Source organism: Typopeltis vanoorti, chromosome 6 (assembly GCF_054136105.1).
Source record: "Typopeltis vanoorti isolate ZY-2024b chromosome 6, IOZ_Tvanoo_1.0, whole genome shotgun sequence".
NCBI lineage: Eukaryota > Metazoa > Arthropoda > Arachnida > Uropygi > Thelyphonidae > Typopeltis > Typopeltis vanoorti.
The window spans coordinates 55,137,543-55,162,885 of record NC_143554.1 but is presented as its reverse complement, the minus strand read 5'-3'; the positions used below and the strand labels follow the sequence as shown (position 1 = coordinate 55,162,885).

Genomic DNA, 25,343 nt, shown 5'->3' with positions numbered 1-25,343 from the left:
GAACACTTTCTCTCATCTTGCAAAATTTAATGCTGATGCCATCAGTCAAACACCTATCAATGAAGCTGTAAAATATATAACAGAATGCATTGTCCAGGCAGCAACAACCTCCATCCCAAAAACATCATCTCGTTTTCCAGTCTATCCAAAGTCTTGGTGGAACCGAGAATGTCAGGCAGCCAAAAAAGATCAGCATGGAGCATATTTCGTGGATATCCCACATCAAATTTAATAACTTTCAAACATGCTCGAGCCAAAGCACGGTTTGTAAGACGTCAGAGTCAAAAACAATCATGGATCCAATTGACTACATCAATTAATCAAATGACCAGTCCAAAAATTGTATGGAATAAAATCTGGAAAATGAAAGGCAGATATAGTACACATTGTTTGTCCACCTTAGACTATAATGGAAGTGTTCTTGCTGATCCCAAAGCTGTTGCAGATACTTTAGGAGAAACTTTTGCTAAAATCTCAGCAACAGCTTCATATTCTCCGGAATTTTTAATACTGAAAGAGCAGCAAGAGAAACAAAGGCTTAATTTTTCTACTAACATTCTTCAGCCATATAATCAGCCATTTGTCAAGGAGGAACTAAAAAGAGCTCTCTTACAATCTCACCTTAGTGCAGTAGGACCTGATGACATCCATTATGAAATGATTAAACATCTACCATCATCTTCTATGGATCTTCTCTCTTATTATACAATAGAATACTTTCAGAGGAAGAGTTTCCAAATTCTTGGCATAAGTCAATTGTCATTGCTATCTCAAAACCAGGAAAAGATCCAACAACACAAGCAAATAATTATCGACCCATTGCTTTGACCAGCTGTCTTTGTAAGATACTAGAGAAAATGGTTAATGCCAGACTTTTCTGGTATTTAGAAAGCAATAGGCTTCTTTCCAATACACAATGTGGTTTCCGTAGACATCGATCAATTTTGACCATTTAGTTCGGTTAGAAACTTGTATAAGAGATGCATTTCTGAAGCGAGAACATCTTGTTTTTTTTTTTTTTTTTGACATGGAAAAAGCTTATGACACAACCTGGAGATATGGCATATTAAAAAATCTCTATAACCTAGGTTTCAAAGAACCCCTCCCCATATTTATTAAAAACTTACTGTCAAGGCGAACTTTCCAAGTTAGAGTGGAAGTACGCTATCTCGATCATATCTTCAAGAATAAGGTGTTCCCCAAGGCTCTGTCTTAAGTGTAACCCTTTTTGCTATTAAAATCAACTCAATCATTGAACAGCTTCCTCCCACTGTAGACAATGCTCTGTATGTTGATGACTTCACAATATACTGTCACTCACCTAACATGAGGGTAATTGAAAGACAACTTCAGCAAGCAATTGATCATGTCTCTCTCTCTGTGGGCTCTTAATAATGGGTTTAGGTTTTCAACAGAAAAAAGTGTCTGTGTACACTTCCGTCAAAAACGCACTCATCACCCAGATCCTGAACTAAGAATGGCACCTACTGTTATTCCAATAACTCCAGAAACCAAGTTCTTGGGACTCATTTTTGACAGAAAACTCACATTTCTAGCACACATTCATCAACTAAGAGAAAAGTGCAAAAGAACTTTGAATCTCCTTCGCACTCTATCCTCTACTGGGTGGGGTGCTGATTGAGCTTCATTGCTCCATCTTCATCATGCACTTATATGTTCAAAGCTGGATTATGGGTCCCAAGTCTATGGTTCGGCAAGACAGAGTAACCTACCAGTAGCTATCCATACACCCTGATGATGGATTCCATCCATCATCAGGGTGTATGGATAGCTACTGGTGCCTTTCGCACCTCACCCACTCCAAGTCTCTATGTAGAAGCAAATGAACTTGCTCTATCACTTCCACGAAAACAGTTGTCTCTTAATTACGCCCTAAAAATAAACTCTCTCAGATCACCCTACATTGAATAGTATCTTCTCTCTGCATTGGGAAGCTCAATATCACACACACCAAACTGCAATGCATCCTTTTGGTATGCATATTAAAGAAACTGTGCAGGTTGTTAGTATAAATGTTGACAACGTTAGCTACACTAAACATAACAGCACTCCATGGCAGGTTTGCACACCATCCTGCAACCTCTCACTTTGTCAGCTGCACAGAAATGTTATACCCCCCCCATCATCCGTTTACCTGCAATTGTTTAATCATACATAGCAGCATACGCTGATTTCTTACCCATCTATACTGATGGGTCAAGAACTAACACCTCTGTTGGCTGTGCTGCTGTGTTTTCTGACATTATTATCTCAAATCAGATCCCACCACACTGCAGTAATCATAGAGCAGAGTTACATGCCATTCAGCTTGCACTTGTGCATATAAAAGAAAACTGCTACCAAAAGTGTATAATTTATACAGACTCATTGAGCTCTTTATAGGCTATCTCCCCTCCTATGTATAATCCTCATCCAGTACTTTATGAAGTGCTACACCTGCTTCACAAAATGAAAATCCTTAATTTCGATGTTCGGTTCTGCTGGATTAATAGGAATCAATGGAAATGAAGCTGCAGATGCAGCTGCTAAATCAGTCCATACCTTCTTCACATACTATTTGAAAGTTCCATATACAGACTGCAGACAATTTATAAGATCAAAGCTAATTGCTCAGTGGGAGTTAACATGGCAAGAAACATCAACAAACAAATTATATAATTATTAAATCTGAAATTAAACAACACTGGCATTCTAGTCAACGTACAAAGAGAAGGGAGGAGGTTGTCCTTGCTAGGCTCCGCATAGGTCATAGTCACCTTACACATTCTTATTTACTGAGAGCTGATGACTCTCCCATATGTGAAAAATGCAACACACATCTCACTATTCATCATATTCTGGTAGATTGTCAAAAATTTACACGAGAGAGGAATGAAATTTTCACCTATCTAACCAAGCTATATACACTCAGGGAAATGGCAGACTCAGGCAAATTGCATGATGTTTTTAATTTTTTAGAAAGAATTAATTTGTACAAACACATTTAACCTTAAATTTGTTTATATGTAAATACTTTTTTTTTTGCTTAACTTAACTTTTATACATATATATTATTCATTAGGTTAAATCTAACTAATTATGTATTACCATGGGCCTTGATCTTGTATATTTGTATCACCCTGCTTTAATTTTATTAATATGTAAATACGGTAGACTCTCGACTATCCGGCCTGATGTGGTGGAAGGGCAGGCCGGATAACACAAAAGCCGGATAGGCCGGAGTTCTAGGCCTACCTTTTCACACAAATGTGAAAAGGTAGGCCTAAGATGAAAGAGTCAAACTTACAGTTTTTAGTTTTTGAAAAAGTCCTTGATAGATGACTGCTTCACCCTTTTAGCCGTATTCCATGACGCAGTGTCCCTCCATTTACGCAAGCAGATGATATCAGCTTGCATCGCTTCCTCCTTCTCACTAATGTACTGCGCCGCTGCCTCAATCATCTTAAGCCCTTCAGAATGTGGGATGAGATTTTTCCTGTCATCTAAGATGCCTCCTTCTCCTCTTCTTCTTCCCCCTGTGTCACCATTTCCACAATATCGTTGTCAGTCATTTCATCAATATCGTCGTTTGACATTCATTCTGTAATGTCCTCTGCATTGACATCATCACAGCTCAGTACATTTTTGAGCAACGAAACAGGTTTATCATTTTCATCTTCCACTTCGGTTTCACACATGGGTTCAAGGTTGAAATGTCCACCTTCATGGTCCAAAAGAATTTTCCAAGACTTTACAAGTGATATGTTTCGAATCTCTTCCCATGCTTCGGCCAACCACCTTATGATATCTAGCAAGTCGATCTTTTTCAGAGTGGTTATGCAGTCTTCATTATTATCAATCACTGATATCAACGAACTGAGAAGATGCCGACGATACTTTTTCTTTAGCAGTTCAAGGACGTCCTGGTTCATCGGCTGACAAACAGCAGTCACGTTGGGTGGTAAAAATAAAGCTTTGTCTCCATCTGTGAGTTTGTCATTGGCAGGATGCGAAGGTACGTTGTCAAGAAGTAGCACAGCTTTTCTTGGGAAATTGTTGTCTTTCAAATGTTTTTCTACAGTCAGTACTAATTCATTTTGGAACCAGGTTTTAAAGATTTCTGAATTCATCCATGCTTTCTTTTGATGTGTGTAATATTCCTAATTTTATTACGGAGAATTACTGTATTATAATTCTCTGTGATAAAATCCAGGCTCCGGATAGTCGAGAGTCTACTGTACCATAATGCTAAACTTAAATTTTATGCATCAGTGCTGTATAATAATTCCTTTCTGACTCTTTAAGTATTAGTAAAATTAGTGATAATGTTTGTTGTAATCTTACTAGATGTAGACACTGCTTTCCTTGACTTGTTTTGTATATATATATGTTAACCTATAGTTATCTATTTATGTACTGCTGAAACCTCTGCAGTAATTTTATTTATATGTAGATACTGCATCACTTAACATACATTTTGTGTATGCATCTTATTTACTACTTTATTTTTCGAATAATCATGTAGTGCTGTAGAACATCTTACCCATTTTGTGTACTTTCTAGTAATTCTGTTTATATGTATTCTAAATTCTGTTTCTACTGCATTGCTAAATTTAATTTCCATCTATGCATATTGTATAATAATCCCTTTTTTCCTATTTTTGTACTTCTATAAAGGCATCTATTATAATTTTACATATATGTAGATACTACATTCCTTGGCTTAGTGTTTCATATATTATGTATTAACTTACATTGTTAACTATTTTTGCACTACTGTAATAACCTCTGACCTTGTGTGTTTCTGTGTCCTCTGCAGCAGTTCTGTTTACCTAGAGATGCTGCTTTGTGAAACTAGATTCTTGTACAGACATATTGTTTACAATTCTGTAAATGCTAATGTTGTAACCTTTAGTATGGCACATGAATGTTGTAGTTTTTGTGCCAAATAAACTATAAACCAACCAATAAACCAACTACCTAAAATACACAAGACAGATATTCCTCTTCGTCCTATAGTAGACTGTATTGATTCACCTACTTATCGCATAGTCAAATATTTAGCGAAATTATTGAAATCACATATAGGCAAATCACGCTCCTTTTTGAAAAACTCTTCTGATTTCATAAATAAATTAAAAAATATCTCATTACTACCTACTGATCTTATGGTGAGCTTTGATGTAGAATCTCTATATACTAATGTACCTTTCAAAGAGACTTTGCGATTACTTGCTGACATCCTCCCACAAAACATTATAAAATTATTTGATTTCGTGATGCACTTTGGATATTTCTTATGTCAAAACAAATTCTACAACCAAGTGGAAGAAACAGCCATGGGAAGTCCACTTTCATCTGCTATAGGCCAACTTTTATTTGGAACATCTAGAAGACGTCCTGTTCTCATCTATATTCCCTCAACCTTCCTTTTGGGTGAGATATATAGACGACATCTTTTCAGTATTGCCTCATAACAGAGAGATTCCTTACCTTCCTTTTTAGCCAGAATCAATTCCTTACATCCTCGTATTAAGTTTACCATGCAGACTGAAAAAAGACAAGTTATCCTTTTTAGACTTCTTCCTCATCTGTTCACCTTTAGGTATTCCAACAACAACAGTTTACAGAAAACCCACTTTCACTGGATGTTATAGTTTCAAACCATCTGCTTATCATCCTTATCAAAAATCAGGAATCATAAAATGTTTAATCCGATGGTTCTGTTCTAGGATTGCTACTGTTTAATTTGTACATTAATGATATAGGAAAGGATGTAAGGGGAACTGTTCAATTATTTGCCATTGATGCAAAGTTGGGTTGAGCAATAATTAATACAGATGATGTCAAAATTTTGCAGGATGATTTGGATAGATCGGCAGACTGGACAGAAGAGAATGGGTGTTAGTTTAATCTGTAAGGTTATGCATTTTTGGGTGAAAAGATTATCAGCTGTATACCACATTGGTGGAACTGTACTCCAGGAAATTGATGATGAAGACGTGTGTGTTAGTGGATAGGGAGTTAAAGTTTAGGGGTACATAACAAAAGTGGCTAAAGCAGCTCATCAGATCGCTTTTTTTTTTTTTTTTTACTAAAAATACTTTGATGAGCAGAGACAAGCAAGTTATTGTTCCTCCTTATCGAGCCTTGATAAGACACCATCTTGACTACTGTGCACATATCTGGGTACCAGGGTTTCTTGGTGATGAGGAGGAATAGAGAATCCAGAGGTGAGTGACCAAGTTGGTAGCAGGTCTGTGGAATGAACCTTATGAGAACAGGTTGAAGATTTGTGGGTTACAGAAACAGGTTGATAGGCGAAAAAGGGGGTGATATGATTGAGACATACAAATTACTGAGGGATTTTTGCAAGAGTAATTCAGAGGAAATTTTTCAGAACAGGTGGCGGGAGAACTAGGGGTCATCCATGAGAACTTGGTAAGAGTGAAATAAGCAAGGGTGTTAGATCTAGGTTTTTTGCTTGATGATTATTAGTGAATGAGTGGAATAGGTTGCCAGAGTCTGTTATATGTTATAGATACATTATCTATAATATATTTGATCTACATGGAATGAAGATCAAAAGAAAAAACTTAAAACCTTCGGTCGTCCACCTAGATTGTATGGCTTCCAAAAGTTCATAAACCAGGCATTCCGTTAAGACCAGTCGTAGATTGTATAGGTTGCCCCACTTACAAAATCTCAAAATTTTTATCAAATTTACTCTCCTCTTCAACTAGAAGAACTGATACTTATATAAAAAATACTTTGGATTTCAAAAATAAAATTTCAGATCTTCATTTGGATGTTTCTGATATCATGATCAGTTTAGATGTTGTTTCTTTATTTACAAATATGCCTCTTTCTGAAAGCATTGAATTGCTACAACAGGAATTTCCTTCAGACATCGCAAACGTATTTGATTTTGTAATGCATTCTGGTTATTTTTCCTTTAAAAATAAGTTGTATCAACAAATTGAAGGAACAGCAATGGGTAATCCTCTTTCTCCTGCTATCTCCAATTTCTTTATGGAACATTTTGAAAAATGTATTTTTGACAACATTTCTCCCAGACCTACTCATTGGTTCAGATATGTCGATGATATTTTTGCTGTATGGAATGGCTCTTCGGATGAACTTCAACAATTTCTCACTAAGTTAAACGCACTTCATCCTAGGATCAAGTTTACCCTAGAAGTAGAATCAAATAAGCAGTTTGCCTTTTTAGATCTTCAAATTCTTCGTCAACCAGATGGTAACCTACATTTCTCAGTTTATAGAAAGAAGACTTATATAGGCCATTATATCCATGCAGAATCTCATCACCATCCCAGTCAAAAGGCAGGAACTATTAAAACACTGGTTCATCGGGCCCACTCCTTTTGTTCTTCAGACGATCTTTTACAGAAAGAACTACAGTATATAACTTCTTCCTTTCTATCTAATGGTTATAAGAATTGCTTCATTAAAAGAACTTTGAGTAGTTTTAATATGTCTTCCTCTTCAAACACAGAAGAAATAATGAGCATTCCTATCCCTTACGTATTGCAAAAGTTATAAAACCACTGAATATTTTTGTTGCCTTTCGACTGTTTAGAAAAATCTCCATCTTTCCTCACTTCTCCTGAGGACAAGCTTCCACATCTTAATCATCCAGGTGTCTACCAGATTCCGTGCTCTTGTGGATTATCTTATTTCAGACAAACGGGAAGATCTGCCTCTATTCGGCTAGAAGAACACCAATCTTATATTGAATACTTTAAACCTGAAAAGTCTGGACTTGCAGAACATGCCATCTTCACTAGACATAGAGTTCATTGGAGAAAGACAAGAGTTCTTCACAAACGTCAATTCCTCATGGAATGCCTTTATAAAGAAACATGTGAAACTCTACTTCATTCTCCTAACTTAAACAGATCCGATGGCTTATGTGTATCCCCTTTATGGGAGATGGTACTTTACAAATCAGCTAATCTTTCCTAAATTTTTTTTAAGGAAATTTATTGACCTTTTTAGTTATCTTACACCAGCTACTTAGGTGGTGCTTTTTGGAATTGTCAGTTATTGTTTAATTTAAGCTTAATATGTACCGAAGATGCCTGTGACACACAGGTGAAAATTATACTATTAAATAATCTTAGTACGCAAGTTTTTTCCATTATTAATTTTGTATCGATATTGCAGTCCTACCATGTAAACCCATGTTGTGAACTTCGGTTCTGAAATTTTTTGTGCAGATTTGTGTTCCAGTCAATGCTCAGAACTCCGCATTCAACCTGCTGGCCGACGAATGGCAGTTTTTACATATTATCCTACATAGCACCCTACAGTCACAATCGGTGAGTGGTGGGTCATCCACTATGTGTAGCACTTGCAGTCGACTCCCTGTGGCTCTATCTCAGTATGGTATCAGTTTGTCAACAATTTATTGTACAGATAGGCCTGCAGCATGGCATCCTGTCTTTCAAACTCTGTCAGTTCTCTTCTCTCAGCCATTTAACCAGACACAGTTGCAATGACTTGGAAGCATCATATTTCTCCAGTTTATACCAGCTACAAACACATGACTCTTTACATGGCATGATGCACTTCCCATGGGAGTGTCTGAGTTCTTGCCAAGCAGTGTATGTATTATATAGAATATTATGATTATGATGCATTTTAATCACAGTTATGAATGTATATGTGATTTTATCTAATGATGTTTTTTAGGTATCCTATTTTGAGATCTATCTGGACAAGATTAGAGATCTTCTAGATGGTAAGCTTATGTATATATTTTGAGTGACATTATATATATATTTCTATATATATGTAGATTGAAGTAACTGTAAATGATTAATTATCATTTACATTAAATTATCAAGAACACAGGAACAACTTCACATTTATAACAATTTAGAGAAGTCCTTTGTTTTAAGGAAAACTCAACTCAACATGAAATTAGTAATTAAGTTAGTATCTTCCTTTTAGAGCCTTGTAATTGTCAGACCTAGTTCTATATTTGAGTTTCGGTCAGATTTGGTGACATACTCACACTACAGTTGCAGAGATTATTGCAAGTATGTTAATGATTGGTACTGACTTATTTGTGCCTTAAAAAAAGGTTGCACGCACATTTATGCCATCTATATAAAATTATAACTAAATGAAGTGCTATGGTCATTTGGCAAAAAGTCCCATAACTGCAATGCTGTTTGAGACTCACTGTTATGAGCAATATAAGTTCAGAAATATTCACTATAGCAAGGTGAAAATACTAGGAGTGATATCATAATGATTCATGTTCTTAAATTTTTTACTTGTAGATGTAAGCACATATTTTAACTTTATCTACCTAGCATAGCAGCCATATCTAAGATGTGTTTCCATGGAAATGCATTTGAAAGGAATTCACTTTACTTTAGAAAGGAGGATGTTTACAGTGATCAGCCACCAAAAACTACCTGTTCAAAATACACTTTTTTGTTAGAAGGATTGAGTGGTCTGGATGAAGAGAAACAAACTTTTCAAAGCAAATGTTACATATCACACAAATCATTTTAATCCTTTGCTGGAATCTTCATCACTGTTGTTTTTATTTAGAAATAAAAAAAAATCTGCAATAGTTCACTTGGCTTTAGTAGTAGGAGGAAGAGGCTTACACAATTTTATGGTAAAGTTATGGTAGAATTATAGAAGACAAAATCATAAATCAATTTTGAATTACAGCTGTTCTTATTTTGGATCAAATCTGCAAGAGTTTGATTCTGCCAACCAAGCTCAGATTAAACTAATATAGTATACACATTAAGGTATATGTCAAATTGGATTTATTCTAGATCAGCTATTAATCTGAATTTTTATTTTACATTGTTTTAACACTGTAGCAAATTTGGAATGGTTTGGATGTGCTGAGTGGTCAGCACATCCACTCTCCAACCAAAAGGCTGTGGGCTTGAATCCCACCATGGGCATGGATGTTTGTGATTGTCTGTGAAAATACTAGTGGTGGTGGGCGGTAGATGGTGTTGGTGTAGTTGTGGTTAGTTGTAGTTGGTGGAGACAGAGTTGTAGAGTAGATGCCCTCCCTTGATGAGTCCTTGAACTCTCTGGAGGTGTCATGTAATAATATATATATATTTGACCCGGTTTGACCTCCCACTATGCTCAGCTAAATGCTAGCAGATGAAGACAGAAGAGGAGATTGGTGCCATCTGTCTTAATTTACCGCCCATTAGACATTCATGGCGAAGAATTTAACACAGCACACCATGCTGGCTCGGACGTCGACCAGTTCAACAAGGTCTGCATTGCCATTTGGTAGCAGCTCCAGGGATGGCAGTGAGAAGTTAGTGACTGGTGCTACCACCACCATCACTGACAAAAATAATGAAAAAACTGGATCCAGATTTGGACTCTGCAACCATTTAATGACCGAAACTTGGAATATTGGGACTCTACTACAATCAGGTCAACTCAAATTATGAATGAATGAACATAACAAAAAAGATATGATTGGACTGTTATAAGACTTTGTGAAATTCGATGGCCCAAAATAGGAGAGCTAACAACAGATGAAGGAAATTTGCTTCTTTACTCTGGATGTGACTGCAGCGGAAAAGGTGTCAGGTTTTTGATACACAAATCATGAAATTCTGTCATGGAATTCAATCCTATCAATAGCAGAATTGCCCTAGTCTACCTAAGAGGAAACCACTCAATATCACCATCATACAGGTCTATGCCCCAACCACAGGCCCCGAGAACTCCGAAGTAGAGGAGTTTTATTGTCAACTTAATGCAGCAATCACCAGAGCGAATCGAAAAGACCTTTTGATTTTACAGGGCGATTGGAATGCCAAATTTGGAACAGACATCGGTAAGAATTTTCTCCCATTTGTCGCACCATATGGCTATGGGGAGACAAACGAAAGAGGTTTTGAATTGATCAGTTTTGCTTCACAAAATGAACTCACCATTATTAACACTCTATTTCTCCATAAACCTTCCAGAAGACGGACATGGACTTCCCCTGATGGTAAAACACACAATGAAATCGACTTTATCCTTGTAAGCACAAAATTTAAAAACTCCATCAACCTCACAAGAACCAGATCATTTCCTGGAGCCGACATTGGCAGCGACCACAATATGGTCATCACAACTGTGAATATGAAAATGAGGAAAATATTACCTACAAAATCAACCCGTAAAAGATATAATATAGAAAAATTAAAAGATCTCCAAATAAATACACTATATAAACAAATTAAAACAAATTTTTGACACAAGCTTTAAAAAATATAATAATAATGAATCTAAAACCAAATACTTCTCACAAAAGATAACTGAGACAGCTGAAGAAGTTCTTGGATTCAAAAGGAAAGTCAGTAAACCATGGATAACCAAAAATATTTTGGCCTGTGCGACGAAAGAAGAAATTTGAAATCTCATATTAATAGCGGTGATAATATAGAACAGTATAAAAATATTACTAAGATTATTAAAAAAGAAATCATACATGCTAGAAACTTATGGATACTAGATGAACGCAAAAATATAGAAGAGGACTTAAATAAAAAAATAATCCTAAAAGTGCTTTTCAAATTATCAATAAGTTAACCAAACCTTTTACTGCAATTAATTGGAACATAGAAAATGAAGATGGAACTCCCATCACAGATAACCAGAAAATAGTTGATAGATGGAAATGTTATGCAACCAAGCTTTTTCAAAAGGACCTTCAACTGACTGACAATATTTTGGATGGAATTTTGCCAGGATGTTCGGTGGAAGGAGATTACCCGATATCAAAAGAAGAAGTCATTGCAGCAGTTAGCTCCTCAAAAATAGGAAAATCACCGGAAATTGATGGTGTTACAATGGAACTGATACGCGAAGGAGGTGACATCATCATCATAGACACCTTGCTAAATTTATTCCAGGATGTATGGAACACAGAGACTTGGCCTTCTGATTTGCAGACTTCAGTCCTTCTACCTATTCCTAAAAAGGGAAACAGCAATAAATGTAGCAATTTTTATAACTGTTTATGTTCTTATTTATATTTACTACCTTATATACTTGTGAGACATGTTTAGATAGAGCATGGCCTTAGCTTTCCTTACCCAATTAAACCCCAAACCAAGCTCATCAGAACATACATTTTTTCCCCTTCTCCCCTCCTTATAAGCAGTTAATTTTCTGTACATACTTAACACTTATTTATTCAATTATTTCTTTAGTTATTTTATATTTATTGGTAATAATATCAACTTTATTGCAGTAACCAAAACAAACTTATCTGTACATGAAGATAAGAACAGAGTTCCTTTTGTTAAAGTAAGTTATTTTTCACCATTTAAGTTATTAATTCAGTTCATTAATAGATGCTTTAGTATTGGATAACAGTGAAAGTGGTAAACCACATATATTCTCCAACATGTCTATTATTGTTTCCTTGATTTTAACAGCAGGTAAAAAAAAAAAAAAAAAGAAATACTTGAGGCATCTCCTGCTATTGTAATAGAGCTATCTTATCTAAAATCTTTAAAGGAACCCATGCCATAACTATAAACAACAAATTACACGATAACCACAGTAATTAACTTTAATGAAAGTACAGATATTTCATACTGAAAATAACAGTACATCATTAGTGTGTACAAAGAAGCAAATCAAAGAACAGGAATACTGTAGCAATTGGTTTACCAATTAAAAATATCATGAGCTAGAAATTCATATTAACAAATAATATATAATAAAGTAATAAATAATTTCTTGTATATCTGAGACTTTAGTACCACTGCTTTCACTATGCTTACTCTTTCATGATCATTTCCTTGTTACACAGCAATAAAATTCATGTTAATTTCCTTTTGTTTTTTCGCTCACTCTTGCCTTTTATCAGAATCTGATTTCCACTTCTTCAACATGGCCATCTGGAGACTAGGTTGCTCTTTATAGTACTGAAGTGTCTCATCTCCTCTCTCTCTCTTCAAATGATATTGGATACACATATTCTCTTTTTATGAAGCTCATACTTTAAAGTGTTATTTATCCATTTAACTGATGCAGTTAATTTTCTTAACTTTAGATATATAACTTCCTTTAAAGAAGCTGAAAATCATATTCACTCTTTCACTGAACAACAATTTCTCTAAGCACTTCATACAAAACCATTTAAGTGAAATTCATATTGCAAGCATAAATCCTTTGGACCATCAAACTCATCACTCCATACATCTACATATTACGTTTCTCTTACACAACTGCTAACTGACTTGTGTTAATTTTTTTCTGTTAATTCAAGAACCATCTCATTGTACAAGTATCTCTTAAATTACAATCACTAGCCATGTCATGTCATTTGCTCCCATGTTGGAATTTCTTTTCATCTTAATATTTATTGTTCTTTAGTCTAATTATTGCACATTACTGGAAGATTCTACTGCCAGTCTCCTCTTTCCTGTAAACTATTCACAATTGCCTGCATTCCACACACACACACACACACACACACACACAATGAAATAAACAATCAATTGTGCATATAATTAAGCATTCACATAATTTAAAATATCTTAAAAAAATAAGAGTATAGGAAAAATATAGATTACTTTTTTGTGAATGATGCTGATTGTATTATATACAGTATATTCTAAATGTTTACTGAATATCTAAATCTGAACTGAGCCTAAGAAAATCTAAACTAAATCATACACAGTTTAAAGCTATATCGCTGTTTCTTAATGAAAATAAGATTAACATTTTTGGAGCACTCTTAACTGCAATCTTCCTCAATATATCACTCATGATGTGCATACTCTGCATGCCATTAGACTGTTCAGGTTGTATAACACAACAGTATCATTTACCAGCTTCATATGCTTGCAGACATGTACTTCTTGCACAATTTGGGAAATGCTTTGCTAAATGCATAGCAAACAGATTTGTAGACTTAGTTTTGTATAGAAACAGTGAAGTGTTACTAGCTACAATGAATATCTTCACAGTGATTTCTGTTTTCCAGTACTCTAATGATACTGCACTGCTTCTAAGCAGTCTGCTAAGTGATCGTTCTTTTTTTACTACATGCAGTGGCTACTTGACTATACACATATCTACTCATTAAATCTCTTGTCCGTGCTGTTAGCCTAGTGGCTTCGCACTTTGCAACCATATGCCTGGGGAAGGAATGCTCTGGGTTTGATTCTTGTAGCTGACATGAGGAGCTTAAGGATCTTCCTCAGCCATAGCGAAGTTAGCCGGTCCTAGGCGTGGACAACAGGATTTTTTTCCCCAGTTTATCTGGGGGGGGGGTTTCATCCTGCAAGCAGGCAAATCGGCCCCGTGAACACACACGGATCTACAGTCATAAATACTTAACTGCCCCATGAGGGGACTCAACTCACACCAATAGGGACGGGGGAGGAAAGGGAGGAAACTCCATATGAATAAATAAATAAATTAAATCTCTTGCTCACTGCAGATATAAGTGCATCCTCTAAACTTTGGCAGCACAGTGCAATCTTTCTCATAGTTCACATTGAAAATGTTTGCATCCTTAATATATATACAATTAAAGATGAAAATGTACAGTAACAGCTAATACTTAAGGTGTTAGCCTGTAATAGTATGCAAAATGGTATGTATTAATAGAGTAGACATGTCATACTAGCTACTAATGCAGAATAGATTTAGCTATTGAACAGTGATAAAAAGGGAGAGGGAATTAGTGTTAATGTGATCTTATTTTCTGTGTCACTTTGAACCTAGATATTTTGTTCAGAACGTTTATGTTCTGAAAAAAAAAGTTTCAAAATTTTCTTTTCTGCTTATTTTTAAATTTTGCATTCACTTGACATGTTTTAACAGATTTCTTTTTACAGATAGTTTTCTAAACAATAGTGCAATGGATAGTACAGTCAACCATCATTAGTTAGCAGTTACAGTGGTTCATTATAATGAACTCATAGGAACCAAAGGATAGTTTAGTGGAAGGTTTGCTGTAGTGAATTTTTTTAAAAATAGTATTGATATTGTGGGCTTTTGCTGGGACTTAGTGAACTCACTCTAATGACATTTGACATGATGCAGGTTGATTATTTAAAAAAAAACAGTGATCACATTGAAACACAAATAACTATTTGCTTATATAGTGTTCAAATTATAATTTATTAATTGCAAAATATACTTAAAATTTACTGAAGCTACATCAATGTCATCAGAACCAAGAATTAATCCACTAACAATGGTGCATTAATAATGCTTCTAGCATAAACAACTTGTGGGAAATTAGCATTTAATTTGACTTACAGCTTGGTAGTGTGATGGAGAATAGTTTTCAACATTTGATATCATTATATAGTCATTTTAATTAGAAATTAGTGTTCATATGATGACTTCATGAGATCTTATTATTACTGTTAATGCACAGAAAGCTCCATCAGTCCACTGTCTCATTTTAGCAGACTACACAATATATGTCCTACCTCTCCATGAGTACTCTTGACAGACAACAATCCCTTCCACTCATTCTCCAGGCAAAAAAAAAAAAAAAAAAAAAAATCTACATCATACATTCTTGCTTGCCACACTCTTACTAATTTTCCAGGGCTCACTCCTTGTTTTGCTCCTCTCCCTAAGCCAAATGCTGAAAAATTTCCTCTGCAATCCTATAAAGTCTTTTTAGTAACCTAATTGTTTCTGTTATATCCTCTCTTTTCTGTCTTTGTCTTTTTTGTTCCTCTCCATCACTTCTGGATCCTTTCCATTTTTTCTTGGAGATGGATCATTATTTTGGATTCTCTCATCCCCAAGAAACCCAGTAATCCAGAAGCGGCCTTATAAAGAGAAATGATAACCTCCCCATTTCTGCATGTTGGTGTGTTCTTCAGTAATCAAGTAATCTGTGAACTACCTTGGCAATATGTCCTCTGAACCTCAACTCTCTATCCACTAATAACTTCATATCCTTAGATTAATCACATTCCTGGAGTACAATTCCAGTAATGTGAGGCACAGCTTGTAAATGTTTTCATCCCAAAATGCATAATGTTGCACTTTCCATATCATCCTACATTGTCTACATTGTCATGATTACACTACTCAATTTTGCATCATTAGCAAACAACTGAACATTTCGATTCAAATTATTTTCTCCATTTATGTACAAATTAAACAGCAATGGTCCAATCACAGAGCCTTTTTATTTTCATCTACATTGTTGATAGTTTCTGTTTACATAATTGTGAAAGAATGAAATAGTGTAATTCTTTCTTTTATAAAGAAAAACAAATGTGCCAAAGAGTAAAATTTAAACATGCTCTTTTTAAATTATTTCTGTACATGAAAGGGTACAGAAAGTATAGCATTTCAGGTGAGCTTATGGTTGACTTCAAGGCATGTTTCAAACATGGTTTCATGTGGGTGGATGACTGTCCTAAGGCTTATGAAGAAATTATTTTAGAATGAAAAATTTTAATGTTAAGAGATCATAGTTCATTTCCATTCTGAAGCGAGCACTGTGTTAATTACCCTGTATATAGTTTTTGGTAAAATTAGAAGATATTTTTATTTTTTCTGAAAATATTGATTTGTGATCTCAAGAATATTATAACTTCTTTAATTTTAGTTATTAATAGGTATAAATGAATAAGTATAGGTTCTTCTGTATACACGACGAAAGTCTAATAAACACTAAATAAAAGTTAAGTAATCATTTTACTGATTTTAAATATTGATTAAAAAGAAATGGATCTTCTACAGTCATTGTTGCTTAGTGATCTGAAGTTTGGAGAGCAGAAAGAAATTTATATTTCATTTAAGCAACTATTGAGTAAAATTTATCTTATCTTTAGCAGATCATTATAGTTGTCTATATTACAGATGAAAAAGTTTGTTAGTTCAGAACAATAATTATTGATGAATTATATGGATCATTTGTAAAATAGTTCAAAGAGAAGTAAATTCTGAGCAAGTCCTCTATTATATTTGATGCATAAGTGCCACATTATAGTCTTTTGTGTTCACCAGTTAGTCATTTACAGTTCATAGTTCTTTTTTTAATTAATTAAATATCTCCCATGATATGTTTCAACATCTATAATATTTTGAATTTGTAACTGATTAAATATTAAATCAGTAATAATAGCAACCTATTAAATAAATTACACAATAAATAATGGAATAGTTCTATGCAGAGAGCAAACCAAAAAACATCCCATCACTTTCTTATTGTTCTTTAACCATTGAATATACTGTAGTATATTCAATATTTAAAGATATGCTTAATGGACTTAGTAATTACAAAGAATAGTATATGATCACTTAAATCTGAAGAAATAAGAGATGTGACAATTAAATTCCTGAAATGGCTTTGTACTATTGTGTGAATGGCAAATCAGGCAGAACAATTTGATGTATTTTGGACATGTCTATGCTATTGCCTTGAGTTGTATCAAAACAATCAAGCTGCTTGTAGTTGACAAGCTCTGATAGACTGCACATGTATGTTTGTTGCATGCAGAAGAAAAATAAATGAACTGAATTTAGAACAACACATTAACATTTACTTTTTAGGCAAAGTTGGGCAAGAGCACAAGTGAAAACTGTATATGCTAAGAATAGCTTATGGTGATAATGCAATGAAAAAATTGAGTGTATGTTTGAGTGGCATAAGAGGTTTAAAGAGGGATGCATATAAGGAAGTGTTTGTTTTTTTTAATTCTAATACTTTGAATTCATTAAACAAGAACAAACAGTGAACCCTCCCCCCCCCCCCTCCTCATTGTTATTCAGAAGTGCTGCCAAAGTTAAGTGAAGTTGATCATAAGAAGACTTCTGAACTTAGGCTGAACAATTGGATCATCTATCATGACAATGATAGAATTTCTGTCGCTAGTACTATGCTGCTCAATTTAGTTAAGGAATCCTAATATAAGGGGAGGATTAGTGAGGGGCCAACCACCCCTCCAGTAAAAACCCTATTGGTTACGAAATAAGCACCACAGAAGCCTCGGAATTTCGGACGCCTTTGCGAATATGATTATTAATCATTTTGGGACCTGGAATATACGTAGTTTGATGAAAGAAGGAGCTCTTTTTAATGTGACGAATGTCTTACGACAGTATAAAATTAGACTTTGTGCTGTACAAGAGCGCGTTGGCCGGAACAAGGCTCGACCTGCAATCAGGGATACACGCTATACTATAGTGGTGACGACAGAGGATGAAGAGTCCTCAGAACTGCGTTTTTAGTTAGTAATAATTTTTTGTGTAATATTTTAAATTTTAAACCTGTGAACAATCGGCTGTGTACTATTAGAGTTAAGGGACGTTTTCAAAATGTGTATTGTTAACTGTTATGCGCCTACTGAAGAGAGCTCGGAGGAAGCTCAAGATGTTTCTACGAAGTGCTTGAGCGTACTTGTAATAATCTACCGTCCTCCTATGACGTCAAGCTAGTGGTGGGAGATTTCAATGCGAAGCTAGGGAGAGAGCGTGTGTGGCGCCCTTTCATGGATAGTGAGAGCCTACATGAGGAGTGCAATGATAACGGGATCCGACTTGTGAGTTTTGCCGCTGCTATGGGATGCTTTGTAAAGAGCACTATGCTTGCGCATAAAGACGTCCACAAACAGACCTGGAGATTGCCGGACGGTAGACCAGCTAACCAAATAGACCATGTACTAGTGTATCGACATCACATCTCCATCTCAGATGTGAGAAGTTTCAGAGGAGCAGATGGAGATAGCGATCACTGTCTGGTAGCCTACGATTTCAGGCATAGAATTGCAGTTCAGAAGCCCTCATGTCCTACCATATGATCGGCATGGGACCTGGACAAGTTGAAAATAGTGGAAGGCAAGCGGGCTTTCCAGTTAGAGTTGCAGAATCATTTTGGGGAGTTACAGGAGGAAGAGGATGATCCGGATGGGATGTGGGACACCATCAAAAATACGGTCGTGTTAGCTGTCTCGAGAACTGTGGGAAAGAGAAAAAGGAGGAGAAAAGCATGGTTTAATAGACAGTCTGAAGAAGCTGTAGCGAAACGAAGGGAAGCACTATTGAACTACCTAGCGGATAGCAGGAAGAAAGCTGCATATGAGAGGGTGAGAAGAGTGGTGAATACATGTCTGTGCAGGGAAAAGTGGAAGTATCTTAATGAGAAAGTGGCTAGTATTGAGAGAAATAGGGTGACGAATAATGGACGGGAGATGTACTGGACGATCAAAGCCATGCGAGGTGCCCAAACACAAGCGACAACCATATGAGAGAGTGGAAATCTATTAACAAACTCAAAAGATGATCTTGCTCAGTGGCGTAGATATTTTGTGAACTTGCTGAATGTCAATGCTGGAACGTCAATATCGGAGGATTATACTCCTTATCAAACTGCTGAACCATTTATTGAAGAGCCGACATTTAGTGAGCTTACTCGTGCTATCCACAAGCTGAAAAATAATAAGGCTCCAGGAGTGGACTGCATACCGGCGGAGCTCCTGAAGAATGGTGGGGACGTCCTGCTGGAGCAGCTGCACCGGCTCATCTTGATGATCTGGCAAGAAGAACGGTTGCCGGACGAGTGGAAGGAGTCACTGATCACCCCAGTATATAAGAAAGGCGATAAGACTCAATGCGGCAACTATAGGGGCATCTTACTGCCTGTCAACTGGCTACAAGGTGCTGTCTAACATCATGCTAATGCACCTCACACCATATGCAGAAGAGTGCCTTGGTGACTACAAGAAGGGCTTCAGGAGGAACCGTTTTACAATAAACCAACTGTTCACGTTGCACCAAGTTTTTGAAAAGTGCTGGGAATATAACCGGGAAGTTCATAATATTTTCATAAACTTTTCTAAAGCCCATGACTCAATGATACGCCCAAAAATATGGCAGGTGTTAGAAGAGCTGGGAATTCCTCGAAAACTCTGAAAAATGGCGCAGGTGTACGTAGCTGGTTCAAGAGCAAGAGTGAAAGCAGAAGGTGACCTTTCGGACCTGTTTCAAGTACAGACCGGTGTGAAGCAGGGTGATGGGCTTTCTCCGATTCTCTTCAATCTAGTGTTGGAAAAAGTAATTAGAAACGCACAGCAAGTGGCTGGTGGAGTCGACATGGGGATCCAAGTTAGGATTCTTGGCTATGCTGACGACCTGAACGTTATGGCGCATCGATGGGACGATGCGGTGGCATTGGTTACTGCTATTGAAGAAGCTGCAGAAGAAGTTGGCTGAAAATAAATGCCGAGAAGACAAAATACCTTTTTATGAGTCGCCATGCTGCTCAAGATCCAGAGGGAGCTGCACAGTTTGAGAGGGTGAAGGTATTTAGGTACTTGGGTTCTTTCATGACTGAAGACAGCAAAGTTGAGGCTGATGTCCAGAGTCAGGTAAATGCTGCGAATATGGCCTATTATCAGGTGTGTCCCCTTTTCGCCTCGTGCTTGCTGTCTTGGACTACAAAGGTGGGACTATACTAGACTTTGATCAGGCCTGTTCTCCTCTACAGTGCTGAAGTGTGGACTCTCACGGCAAGACAAGCCGATCTCCTGAGAGTATTCGAGAACAAGATGCTACGATGTATCTATGGAGGGGTCATGGCAGACGGAGTCTGGAGGAGGCGGTCCAATGCTGTCATACACGCTTTATACAACTCGGCAGACATCTTGATGGAGCTGCGAGCCTGGCGTCTTCAGTGGCTGGGGCACCTGTACCATATGGGCCCCGAAAGGACTGTGAGACAAGCGTGGGAGGCCCGACCCCGATCAGGGAGGCTGCCAGGGAGACCAAGATAGAGATGGGCAGATCAGGAGAAGGAAGACCTGCAGGCTGTCAGACTGTAGACCAGAACGTGGCGGACAGTCGCAGAGGACCGTGCCTAGTGGTGACATGTGGTGCTTGAGGCCAAAAGTTCCCCCGTGCTGATAGTGCCTGGCTAATGTAATAATAAAATGTAATGTAATCATGACAATGGCCCTACACATGATGCAATAGCTGTCCATGAGTTTCTGGCTAAAGAAAAAAATCAGTTTAGGCTGAGAATGAGGCTGTACTTTTTGTTTCAAGCTGTTTACAGTGTTTACTTTTTTTCGGACTCTCCAGGCACACTTGAAAACTAGGAAAACCATGGCTTGGATGTAGGAAATGAAGGTCTTCATTCCAACATGATTACCTGTTTAACATGATCACAATGATTATCTTGAGTATGGAAACAGTTATCTAACCTTGAAAAGAAATAAAAATCTTGGATATCTTTCCACTTGGTATTGTTATGGTGCCACAGTACATGAGGTTCTGAATGGCTGAGGGGGATGGCATTCTACTAGAGATGAAATTTGGATGAGATTACGATCTGAGTTATCCAGAATGGTCAGTGTACCTGGAAAGTAAACTAGTTAAAGAATCCAGAGTTGTGTGTGAGCAGAAAGGATTGTCATGAATTCTGGTTGGTAGACAATTTGCTGGTAAACAATCTGGTCATTGTTTACAGCAGTGCTTCCCCAGTATTATTTATTCCCTCTCAGGCAAATGCAGTTTGGGTGAAGTTATATTTCATTCAAACACAAAATAATTAGAGATAGTTATTTTTTAATAAATGAATTATAATGATGCATTTATTATCATTGGCTATTGAAGAACACATTAACAAGTAGAGATAAGGAAGTTGTTATTCCTCTTATAAGGCCTTGATACATCCACATCTGGACTACTGTGCTCAAGTCTGGTCTCCTGGGTTTCTTGGGGATGCAGAAGTGGTTGAGAAGATTCAGAGTGAGTGACCAAGATGGTGAGAGGTCTGTGGAATGTTCCTTATGAGGATTGGTTGAGGGTGTGTGGATTTAGAAGTTGGTTGACAGGAGAAAAAGAGGGGATATGATAGAAACATTTAAATTGTTTAAAGGATTTTATAGGATTGATGCAGGGGAAATTTTCAGTACTTGTCTGTGGAGGGGCCAGAACAAGTGGTCATCCCTGGAAGTTGAATAAAAGCATGGTTAGTAGGGGTGTGAGATTAGATTTTTTGCTTGGAGAGTTGTGAATGAGTGGAATGGGTGGCCAGAGTTAGTTGTGAGTGCTTTGTCTGTTAATGGGTTCAAGGAGAGGTATGATAGATTGTGTGGATAGTTGCGGTCTCCTACGATGAGTTTTCGGACTCCATGGAGATACCCCATAAAATAATAATGATAAATACATTTTAATTATCTGAAACCAATATACAGTACTAACAAAAATTATGAAATTTAAATTTTCAGTAATAAAAAATTTTGAGATGAGTGAAATTTAGCAGAGAGTTCTGACCACGTATATCAAACTTGAATTTAAACTTGTAATGCAAGTAGTTTGAATGATGCTTGTGAAATGTAATCATGCTCTCAACTAGATGTGTCCCTAATAGATGTCAGTGAATACATGACAAGAGAGACATTTTGTTTAAAACTTCGTTTAAATTTTTAAAAGTTAATTATTGAATAGGTTGACTCTTATCTGTGACAATATGGCAAAAAATATAAAAGTAAAAAAAAAAAAAAGTAATCGCAATTTAAAAAAAAGCTTTGGACCACCTTTAAAGACCTTTAGCATATCCCTTGAGGTGAGGGGATATGCCTACCACACAGCAACTACCTCCACTTCCCTTTCAGCTTAGTCAACAGAATTGAAGTAAGGAAGCCAATTAGAGTTGTGGGCATTAAAGTCAACAAGGAAAATGACATCATATAAATTACTCTTAAGGGTTTTGGATTGTATGAAATCAAGTTTCAAGGATAAGAAGTCAGAGATTTTTAGAATTGGAGGAACGGTGACAGCAGATGAATGATGCATAATGAAGCAAGAAAATCTTTAGTTACAGAAGATCAAAGGAGATTTAAGATTAGGCATCTTTTAGCAAGGAATATCTAATTACACAAAACAAAGGTACCACCCTTGTTGCAGAAAGAATTATGCAGGATGTAGTTTGGACACTTAAGATGATCATTGATTGTTGTGGCAGAGATTTCGATTTTGGCCAAAAACAGGTGATCTGGATTGATGTTTACAAGTGATGGTGTACATCACGTAAGTTCATGCATTATACTGCAAATGTTGGTAAAGTGAATGTGGAAGAATTTTTTTTTTCAAGATTTTTTGAGTTTACATTTTTTAATATTTCAAAGGTGTGAAGAGACATAGATGGCATATATTTTATTCTCTGCTTCCATGGTGTCCTGGATCGATAAGGTTGTGAAGTCATTGGGATTTCAATGGTAGGCATCGAGACACTAATTGTGAATTGCTTAGTTTTTTCCCTAAATGCATCAGTTTTATGTGAGAAAATATCATCAAGCATAGTCTAGGCTGTCCAAATGTTGTACTTTCCAGCGTTTAAAAACTCCTGACTAACCTCACTGTCAGGAGGTTGGTCAAGAGTTCACCTTTTGCTTGAACACCTGAGGTTGTAATCTTAGGGGAAGTCAGAGTGGAGGAGACTGTTGACAGAAGTAGATGGAATGAAAGAGGAGGCAGTGGAGTTGGTTCGGTGGGTTTCAAGATGGACTGTAAAAGGGTGTTGGTTAGCAGTAGCTCTTGTTTTTAACGATTTTGGAGGAGAGTGGAAGAATAATAGTGACCAATTCAATAGAACACTACCCATGAAAGTATCCGTAGAAGAGGCATAAAGCAGGAACTGAATGTCTGAGAGAGAGAGGGATCATTAACCTGATTGCCCTCTTCTAGATAGAAATGAGCAATTTTAGAGAGGTTTTGGTGCACCATCCCAAATATAGGAGCAATATTTCACAGCTGGACAGATTTTGGCTTTGTATAGAGTTAGCAAGTGTGAAGTAGTGTCTTGTGCGAAAAAGTGCACAAAATTTTTTTGGCAGCTGCAGAAGCTATAGTTGAAATGTGGTTGTGCCAGGAAAGATTGTAAATGCAGGTCAGTCCAAGAAGAGAAATCCAATCGTGTTTGGATATCTCAGTATTACTTAAAGTAAGGTGGGGGAGGAATGCAAGCTCTCTTGCAAAAGGTCATACAGGACTGAGTTTTGGTGGCATTGAAGTTTACGTTTGTTCTTGTCCAACTGAGATATAGCTAGAAGATCTGAGTTCAGGTCACTAGTTGTGGTAGATCTTGAGGATTCTAATACTTGAGCACTAACAGGGTTGTCAAATGAAAAGGAGGAATGGAGTGTACTGTCATTAGCAAAGCTATGGATAGGATTGGAAGTCAGAGAGCAGGCCATTTATTTACAAGAGGAAGAGTGTGTGAAAGAACAGAACCCTGGGATACTCCTGCATTGGTGGGGAAATCTGAGGAGAGTAAGCCGTCCACCATGACACGTAGTGAGTGACCAGTGAGAAAGCCAAACTCAATCAAATGCCATTGAGATGTTGAGGGCAACCACATGAGTTCCAAATTTCTCCATGGCCTGGGTCCATAGATTGGTGGTGAAAGCAAGGAGATCAGCTGTAGATTGCGAGTGGCAGAATACATCCCACTGGTCACTGATTAGTTGGTATGACTAAGTGGTTCCAGAGTAGGTTGTTGATGACCTTCTCCATAGTTTTAGAGAGAACAGAACCGAGAGCATTTGGATGGTAGTTTGTTGGTTGACTTTTCATCTATCACGTTTCTTTGAGATGGGTGGGTTACCATCCATCCCAGATGACTTGTATCCAGGTTATTGAAGATTCTTCAGATATCTTTTTGTTGGAAAACTATGGGTGAACTGAAGGGATCATTTCTGGTAAAGTGGAGGGAACTTTCTTAGGTATTCAATGCAGGAATTGGAAGAGAAGAGTGATGCCAATAAGTTGACCTTGTCTTAATGTGAAATAACTACAGTACAGTACCATCTGGATGTGAGAGTAGTGGAAACCTGGGTGGGCAGAAGGAGTGACTGCCTTTGGGTGAAGGCAAGTTTGCAGCATTTAGCCCTTTCAAAGTCTGACCTGGACTTGGTGATGATTCTTTTACAACTGTTGTGACCTGCAGAGTGGGCAGCTGGAGTTTTGGTCTTGAGTAAGCAGAGGATTTTTCTTTTACAGCATTTGTATATACTCTCGTTTGAGAATCAAGGCTTAGATGGTGGCTTAGAGTTAAGACTGGAATAGGGGATGAAAGCCTTCATTCCTGAGAGGATGATTTCTGTTATTCAGTCTGAGCAAGTGTTTGGATCAGAAGAACTGAAGCAGTAGTTGGACCATGGGAAGGATGAACAGAAGTCGTGGAGGTCCTCCCAGTTGGCACCCTTGTAGTGAGATAGAACATGAGACTGTGAACTGGTGGGTGTATATTGTTCTGCAGCAAAAGAGTATACCTGGAAGGGGAGTTTGTTAGGAAGAGGTTGTGTTGACAAATTGGTGGGTGTTGT

At 36.9% G+C, this 25,343-nt stretch overlaps 1 protein-coding gene across 2 annotated transcripts in view; it reads left to right on the top strand.

Annotated features, from left to right (window-relative positions):
• The window catches only part of LOC150105462 (kinesin heavy chain-like), a 415,076-nt gene that overhangs the window by 48,691 nt on the left and 341,042 nt on the right, over positions 1-25,343 (top strand). For both annotated transcript variants that reach the window (XM_090394832.1, XM_090394831.1), the window contains exons 5-6: positions 8,716-8,764; positions 12,272-12,327. In XM_090394832.1, the coding sequence (XP_090250958.1) occupies positions 8,716-8,764; positions 12,272-12,327 (105 nt within the window). The remainder of the gene's footprint in view (positions 1-8,715; positions 8,765-12,271; positions 12,328-25,343) is intronic.